The sequence below is a fragment of the Sorex fumeus genome, unplaced genomic scaffold (assembly GCF_029834395.1).
Source record: "Sorex fumeus unplaced genomic scaffold, SorFum_2.1 ptg000019l, whole genome shotgun sequence".
Lineage (NCBI taxonomy): Eukaryota > Metazoa > Chordata > Mammalia > Eulipotyphla > Soricidae > Sorex > Sorex fumeus.
Window position 1 is genome coordinate 18,849,807 of NW_026606076.1, and position 9,163 is coordinate 18,858,969.

Here is a 9,163-nt window from a genome sequence, read left to right on the forward strand (position 1 = left end):
CCACAATACCAGTGTATCTTTTTCTGGTTCATGAATTTCAGGTCCCTCACATCAAGCTGCAAAGCACCCCTGACTCTTCATCTCTCCCTGAGCAGACGACACAGGCCACTGTGGTAAATACTGAGGTCCCCAGAACAGAGTGCCCAGGTGCATGTCCTTGTCTACCCTACAAGAGAGCGTCGAAGATTTGTTCACTCTAAGTCATATGGTGTAGACACATTCCAGGCTACGGTTCCCAAGGGACAGCACTGCTGCCAGCTGCAGGGGGGCGCTAGTATTCGGGAGCTCCTGGGCTGAGAGTCGGCCCCTGAAAGGGCCTACAGGGACTTTCCTGTGGGAGCCAGAGAGGAATCTGGGGATCAGAGAAGGCTGTCTTTTCTTCCCCTTTAGCCTGGGACCAGGCTCCTCTCCTGAAGTACAGCACAGATGCCAACAAAATTTGCATCCCCAGCGGAGACAGGAGCTTCTGCCATTGTCTCCCAGAGGTAGAATTGTGAGGCTGTGCCAGAGGGTGTGGCTGCTCTGAGCTCAAGAGTGGGAGGAGGTGCTCCTGTCTGGTGCTCAATGTTCCTACTTCTCCAGGTCTTTGCAGGGAGCCTCGTGCTGATCCTCAGAACATCAGTGACAGGAGAAGATGGTGACGCGGCTTCTCCTAAACCATCCCCAGGTAGGAGTAGAGGGATAGAATGACATGAGGTAGTACCAGGAGTGCCCAGGCTTCCTGGACCATCTGTTTTGAGTTTCTTTTGGACGGATTCCAAGATGAGACTTCCGATCGGACCGTCCCATTCTGCTGTTTGAAGCTGCTTTTGTGTATGTTTGTTTTGTTTTATTTGGCCTTGGGGCCGACCCAGTGGTGCAAGAGGAGTACTCAAAGCTCAGTGCTCAATGCTCATTCCTGAAAGGTCTAGGTGACGAATGGGATGCTGGAGGTCCAAAGGTTTCATCTTGGGTTTTCTGTTTTCTTTGGGGTGGCAGAGCAAGGATTCTTGCAATCATTTCTTGTGCTGCACTCTGGCATTGCCCCTGGTAGTGCTTGTGGACCATATGGGATGTTGGGGACCGCCAGTCCTACATGCTGTCCCTGAAGTAGCTGTCCTATTACGCCAAACTGCTGCTTCGGCTTCTTTTGCATCGTTCTTCTCATCAGCTGTCCTCTTGACTCTGTGCTCTGGATTCACAACTGACTGGCGTCAGAGCACCCTGGGGTGTGTTGGCCCCATTTGCGCCCTGGCAACTACAGTGACTTGGGCCTCCAGACTTGCTTTTCTCCTGTTTTGTCCTTCCTGCGTTGGAGAGACTACCTGCTCGGTCATATAGGCTTAAGTTCACATAATCTTGTGTGTGGATTTCTGGGCATGTGCTGATCCCAAGGAGAAAGCCAAGGATCTCTGCGGCCAGTAGAGATGTTGGGGTCAAGAAACTTCTAACTTCTTTGAGCGGGATGTGGGGTGGTCCAGTGCAGTGAGTTCCTACAGGCAGACATGCCATGCACTGTTCTGAGTAGTTGTCTATATGGACTCTCGAGTTCTCAATCCTAGTGGTCATGTGCTGTGGGGGTGCAGCGGTGAGCATGCAGTAGTTTTTGCTACACCCAGGGATAGCCTTTTGGATCGTACAAGTCTGTGTTCAGGTGATCCTCTCTACAGTGCTCACTGGAACAGTGGTGCTCGAATTGGCCGGGGGGTTACCAGGAAAGGCAGATACATCCAAGAACCTTCTGTATCACGTCGTCCCACTTTAGCAGATCCAGTTGCCTTATGTGATTTTTGGGGCCCATCAGTCATGCGTGAGCATGGAGGCTGGTTTATTCGGAATGGAGAGGCCCCGCGACAATATAGGACCCTGGGACCTGGCCTCAGAGTAGTGTGAATGAGGCTAAGATAGATTGTGACTCCCACCCTCTTCGTGTGCTGACTCAGGACACAGTGACCTTCCATGACGTGGCTGTGAACTTCACCCCAGAGGAATGGTTATGCCTGGAGGCCTCTCAGCGGAAGCTCTACAGGGACGTGATGCTGGAGACCTACCAGAATCTGCAGGCTGTCGGTGAGAGCAGTGTGGAGCCAACCATGTCTGAACAGACCTGCGTTGACTCACTGGGGTTGGGCGGAAGCTGTGTGTCCAACAGTAGCTCTGTGACGGGCGTGCAGTAGCTCTTCCCTCCCTCGTGTTTTTTAGGGTTCAACTGTGGATACTCAGGGCTTACTCTCAGCTTTGTCTTCAGGAATTACTCTTGTGGGGTAGCCGGACCCTATGGGGTGATTCAGATCAACGCGTTTCAACTGTGTCCATGGGAAGATCCCTCTCTGACCAGTTATCACCCAGGTCCCTTTAAATAGTTCCATCCATTGGTGAATCAATTCACTTTGTGTACTACACGAAATTTTGTGTGTTTAATTGGTTTTGCTGTTGCCTTTGTTTGGGGGGCACAGTCCACAGTTCTCTTGGCTCTGTGCTAAAGGATGACGACTATGAGTGTTCAGGGGCCATATGGAACCGTATATTTAAACCTCTTGGCAAGTTAAACTGTCGCTGCCTCACCCCCAGTACTTTTGCATCAGTCACTCAAGTCAGACGGTTTTTGCATTTTCTTTTTTCCTTAGGGATTAGGAATTATTCCTGCCTGTGTATTCAGGGTCCACACCTGGCCTTGCTCCAAGACCATATGGGCTGCCTGGGATCAAACCCACATGTATGTGCAGCACTTCTGTCTTATCTGCTGTACTATCTCTTTCCCACCACAGGGGATTTGATATTTCATCTCTCAACTCATTAGACGCTGCCCTATTTCAGTGCTTTGATTTACTTCTAATGGTTCTTGTGAGACTTCAGCAGGACTTAGGGGTTTGCTTCTGGACTCTGCACTCAGGGATCGCTCCTGGCTGGCATGAGGGACCCTAGGAGATATCGGGTATCACAACTGGATTGTCCGTGAGAAACTCCTGCTGTGCTCTCTTTCTGGATACATTTTTAGCTTAAAAAATAAGGGTATCTTGTCACCCTTGGCCATTTCCAGATTTATTATGCACTTAGTTTTACTGAAGTCCGTGAAAAGTTCATGAGGGGCTGAGGAAACTCCATGGCTTCTGAACCTAGAGAGATAGTACAGGGATGAAAGTGATTTTCTTGCAAGCGGTGCATGTGGGTTAAATTCCCGGCAACCCATGTCATACCCGAGCACCAGCAGTAGTGATTTCTGAATACAAAGTCAGGAGTCTCCCCTGATCATTGCCAGGTGAGACCCAAAACAAGACAAAAAACAAAAACATACTGTGCTAATCAACCCCCTATCTGCCACACACAAGGCCAGGTCTAGAGTATTTGTGATATTTTCTTGGGTCTTACCTCTCGAATAACTAGAAATATGTGGAATTTTGGAAATGGACATTCTGTTCATGATTTTCAGATAAATGCCCACTTATATCAAGAAAACATGGGCATTTACCTGTCACCCTTTCCCTGTGACTTATCCATGCCTCTGTCTCTGTTGCGGCAGGGCACACTGGAATGAAACCTGCAGTGATCTCCTGGCTTGAAGGAGGAGTTTTGAGGTCGGGTAGGAGAGGCGTGTGTGCGGGTGAGTGTCTGAGGACCCTTCCTGGATCAGGCCCTGTGCAGTGTATGGGTGCCCTGAGCATGTGTGAAACATGCTGCTGAGGCCGGGGCCTTGGTGTCCTGTATCCTTGGGTCTGTGCCGCACTCAAGCTGCTCTTCATTTACTTGGATTGTCAATCACAGAATGATCCTGTAATTTGCTTCCATGGCTTTCCAATAAATAAGACCATAACATTGATAGTTTGGATCTAAACGATAGTACAGCAGGGAGCGCCTTGCAGTGCCTGAATGTGACCTGTTCAATAATCTGTTCAATAACCTGGTTCCCCGAACATCACCAGGTCTGCTCAAAAACAAAAACATAACCTAGTGTAGAATTGCCAAGATCCTCACAGTTTTCCACTATCCGAATCTTTTGTTTAGTGTGGGACTCTTTGGACTTTGAGAACCACAGAGATGTACTCTTAACTACATGGCATCATTTTGCTACATATTGTGACATGTGTGACATGTGTGAATTGCATGTTCTCTTCAGTTTCAGAACTGAAACCGCGACTTCAGAATTTGGTATTACAGCACTTTGATTTGGAAATGGGGTCAGCAAGTACGAGTGAGTTGGTAAGATTCACGAATACAGAATAAATATTATGCCAGCAGGAGTGGACCAAGTATGTGATTGTAAAGGTGGAGGGCTGGGATTGGCAGGGATAAATTCCAAAACCTGATGCTTGGAGTAGAGGACTCTTAGCTTTGCTAGGTGCTGACATCAACCGTGTATAAAAATACTGTGAGTTTTTGATTGGCTTGACAGTGGTAGTTGTTTAGAAAGCTAATTTGTGCGCCCTAGAGATGGTGCAGTGAGAAATATACTTGTTTTGCATAGGGATGGATGGTCCTTACCCAGCACGCCTTATAGACAGCATAGACCCACAGAACTGATCCGAGACACTGCATGGTGTTCTCCTCCACCCACCCAACCTCCAATGAATAGACACTACAAAACAGAAAGAAAAATAACTTTATTGATCCTGAAAGGAATCACTTGTGGTGAGAGCATTGCAATGGCCACGTGATCTGTCTCAGCTGCGTTACGATGCAGCGTAGTCTTCACCCCTGCATCACAGGTTCCACACAGAACTTTAACCAAATCCACATGTGAATCTATTTCATTTTCTCTTGAAATGGATGTGTCCGTTTTCTATAGAAGGAATTATTTCTAGTTGTATTCCTTCATTAAATTAAAAAGGGGGAAAGTCCCAGAATTTACTCTCTATCCATCAATGTTGTGCGTCCAACTTACGGTAACATGAAGTTATTCAATAGTAAGAAAATTCATATGTCAGTAATTGCATTTTTGTGGTGCATATGTGTGGAACTACATCTGAAGGGCTCAGTTTTTTGACAGGAAGACTCAGTGTATAAGTCAATAATTAGAATCCTCTGTTGTTCTGCAGGAAAGCTGCCACCCCGAGTGGAATGTCTCTGATCCTGCACTGTATGATAATGTCTCAACTGATCAATCCTGCCCTCAGCCCCATGAGGACGATGAGACAGGCGGGATTTCTTCTGAGGGTGATCAGAATGGTGAGAGCTACCTCACTCTGAAGAAGCCCTCTCCTGGAGAAAGTTCCTTGGAGTGTGTTATTCTCAGTTCACAGACACAAAATTCCCCAATGGGGTACCTGCTAGGGAGAGAAGCACTGTTTATAGTTAGTCCCTCACAGCAACATACCCTCAACCACAGTCACCGTGAGCAGAACCCATATAGGTGTAAGGAATGTGGAGGAGCCTCCCCATGTTCTCAGTACTGTGGTGTACCCTTAGAAAACCATAGTGGACAGAATCCCCAGAAATGTCAGCCCCAAGAACAAAGTGTGAGTCAAGGGTTACTCCATCATGACCATATGAATATAAATTCAGGAGCGAAACCTTTTGCATGTGAAACATGTGGGAAGGCCTTTGATCAATCATCACATCTTATGCATAGGAGAATTCATACAGGAGAGAAACCTCATGAATGTCAGACATGTGGGAAGGCCTTCATTCAGACCTCTAGTTTTAATGGACCTATGAAAACTCATAGTGCAGAGAAGCCTTCTATATGTCAGGAGTGTGCTAATGCCTTTACTCGATCCTCAGGCCTCAGTATACATAGAAGTATTCACACTGGAGAGAAACCGTATATATGTAAGGAATGTGGGAAGGCCTTTGCGAAAGCCTCAAGTCTTAGTGTACATAGGAGAATTCACACTGGAGAGAAACAATATATATGTAAGGAATGTGGGAAAGCCTTTGCGAAAGCCTCAAATCTTAGTGTACATAGGAGAATTCACACAGGAGAGAAACCGTATAAATGTAAGGAATGTGGGAAGGCCTTTGCTCAATCCTCAAGCCTTGGTGTACATAGGAGAATTCACACTGGAGAGAAACCGTATACATGTAAGGAATGTGGGAAGGCCTTTGCTGGAGCCTCAGGACTTATTGCACATAGGAGAATTCACACTGGAGTGAAACCATATATGTGTAAGGAATGTGGAAAGGCCTTTGCTTTGGCCTCAAGACTTAGTGAACATTGGAAAATCCACACTGGAGAGAGACCCTATGTTTGTAAGGAATGTGGAAAGGCCTTTATTTTGGCCTCAAAACTTAGTGTACATAGGAGAATTCACACTGGAGAGAAACTGTATATATGTAAGGAATGTGGGAAGTCCTTTGCTGAATCCTCAAAGCTTAGTGTACATAGGAGAATTCACACTGGAGAGAAACCGTATATATGTAAGGAATGTGGGAAGTCCTTTGCTGAATCCTCAAAGCTTAGTGTACATAGGAGAATTCACACTGGAGAGAAACCGTATATATGTAAGGAATGTGGGAAGTCCTTTGCTGAATCCTCAAAGCTTAGTGTACATAGGAGAATTCACACTGGAGAGAAACCGTATATATGTAAGGAATGTGGGAAGTCCTTTGCTGAAGCCTCAAGCCTTCGTGTACATAGGAGAATTCACACTGGAGAGAAACCGTATATATGTAAGGAATGTGGGAAGGCCTTTGCTGGAGCTTCAAAACTTACTGTACATAGGAGAATTCACACTGGAGAGAAACCGTATATATGTAAGGAATGTGGAAAGGCCTTTGCTACAGCCTCAAGCCTTAATGTACATAGGAGAATTCACACTGGAGAGAAACCGTATATATGTAATGAATGTGGAAAGGCCTTTGCTTTGGCCTCAAGACTTAGTGAACATTGGAAAATTCACACTGGAGAGAGACCCTATGTTTGTAAGGAATGTGGAAAGGCCTTTATTTTGGCCTCAAGACTTAGTGTACATAGGAGAATTCACACTGGAGAGAAACCGTATATATGTAAGGAATGTGGGAAGTCCTTTGCTGATGCCTCAAGCCTTAGTGTACATAGGAGAATTCACACTGGAGAGAAACCGTATATATGTAAGGAATGTGGGAAGGCCTTTGCTAAATCCTCAAGCCTTACTATACATAGGAGAATTCACACTGGAGAGAAACCGTATATATGTAAGGAATGTGGGAAGTCCTTTGCTGATGCCTCAAGCCTTAGTGTACATAGGAGAATTCACACTGGAGAGAAACCGTATATATGTAAGGAATGTGGGAAGGCCTTTGCTAAATCCTCAAACCTTACTATACATAGGAGAATTCACACTGGAGAGAAACCGTATATATGTAAGGAATGTGGAAAGGCCTTTGCTGGAGCCTCAAGACTTAGTGTACATAGGAGAATTCACACTGGAGATAAACCATAATATATGTAAGGAATGTTGGCGTGGATGTGGCGAGAAAGGGACACTCCTTCACTGTTGGTGGGAATGTCCACTGGTCAGCCCTTCTGGACAACAGTATGGACGATTCTCAAAAAATTAGAAATTGAGCTCCCATTTGACCCAGCAATACCACTCCTGGGAATATATCCCAGAGAAGCAAAAATGTATAGTCGAAGTGACATCTGCACTTGTTTGTTCATTGCAGCACTCTTTACAATAGCCAGAAACTGGAAGAAACCTGAATGCCCAAGAACAGATGACTGGTTAAAGAAACTTTGGTACATCTACACAATGGAGTACTATGTAGCTCTTAGAAAAGATGAAGTCATGAAATTTACATACAAGTGGTACAATATGGAAAGTATCATGCTAAGCGAAATGAGTCAGAAAGAGAGGGATAGACATAGAAAGATTGCATTCATCTGGGGGATATAAAGTAACAAAGTATGAGATTAATACCCAAGAATAGCTGAGATCAGCACCAGGAGGATTACTCCATAACTTAGAGGCCAGCCGGGTATCCTAGAGGAAAGGGCAGTTCAGATAGAGAAGGGAGCACCAAATAAAGGATGTTTGGAGGATCCTCCCAGGAGGGGAGATGCATGTTGAAAGTAGACTATGGACTGAACATGTTTGCCACTCAATGCCTCTTTTGCAGACCACAACACCCAAACGGAGAGAGAGAACACAGGGGATTGTCCTGCCACAGAGGCAGGGGGGGATGGGGGGATGGGGGTGGGAGGGATATTATCCATGGTGGTGAAAAACGGGCACTGGTGGAGGGATGGGTATCTGATCATTGTATAATTGAAACCCAAGCACAAAAAAAAATTGTAAATCTACAACTGTAAAAAAATAAAAAATAAAAAAAGAATAAGCCCTGAGCACAGCCAGCTGTGGATCCCCCCAAAAATTTAAGTAAAATAAAATAAAAATAGAATCTGAAAAAAAAAAGGAATGTGGAAAGTCCTTTGCTGAAGCCTCATACCTTTGTGTACATAGGAGAATTCACACTGGAGAGAAACCATATATATGTAAGGAATGCGGAAAGGCCTTTACTTCATCCTCACAATTGACTATACATAGGAGAATTCACAGTGGAGAGAAACCGTATATATGTAAGGAATGTGGGAAGTACTTTGCGGAAGCTTGCTGATTTTTACCCGGGCTGCACCTATGCCAGTATTCTTGTGCTTGGAACTGCTTGTGTGTTAACTTGTAAATAATGGGTCATGGTGATGAAAATAAGGAGGAAGATGACTGAATAAACTGAATAAACACCCTCCTGCTCAGAGCTGTAATGGCTCACTACTCTGTTGTTGTTTGCTATGCTTCTGGCTTGGCCCAGTGGGGCTGGTTAGCGGGAATTATGGCAGAAATCAACCAAGATGCAGCATTGAATACTTTGAAAATGGAAAAATAGGTAATCCTTCATTCTTCCGTGTTTCCTGTGTTAGGATTTGGGATGCTTGAGCACCCTGGTTTGGCCACTTGAGCGCCAGGTCAAGCCAGCTTGTATGGTGCATTCACGCTTGTTTGTTACTTGTTCTGGATATCCAGGCTTTAGTGGATGTGGAGCTTTTGAGGGGTGCATTGGGTGCTGTTCTGTCACTCAGGTGTCATGGGTGAAGGTGCGTTATCCTGAGTGCCCCTGCAGCCACCATCGATCCAGGTCCAAGACGGCACTGGAGGTTGGGCACATGGACTTCAGGCCTTGGTGTGAGGAGCTTGCAAAGAGTGGAGGTGTTGGTCATCTCATTCCTCCCTACTGGAGACTGTGAAGGACCCTGTTTTGAGCCTTTGGACTG

The 9,163-nt window shown here is 45.7% G+C and overlaps 1 protein-coding gene across 1 annotated transcript; it reads left to right on the forward strand.

Moving 5' to 3' along the window:
* Positions 1 to 1,925: 1,925 nt before the first annotated feature.
* Positions 1,926 to 8,511, forward strand: LOC130022002 (zinc finger protein 721-like; the record flags this gene model as incomplete). Its single annotated transcript, XM_056112729.1, has 3 exons — positions 1,926 to 2,045; positions 5,475 to 7,332; positions 8,297 to 8,511. Coding segments are annotated over 3 exons (2,193 nt in total), but the record flags the coding sequence as incomplete, so codon positions are not given.
* Between the last annotated feature and the right edge of the window lie 652 nt (positions 8,512 to 9,163).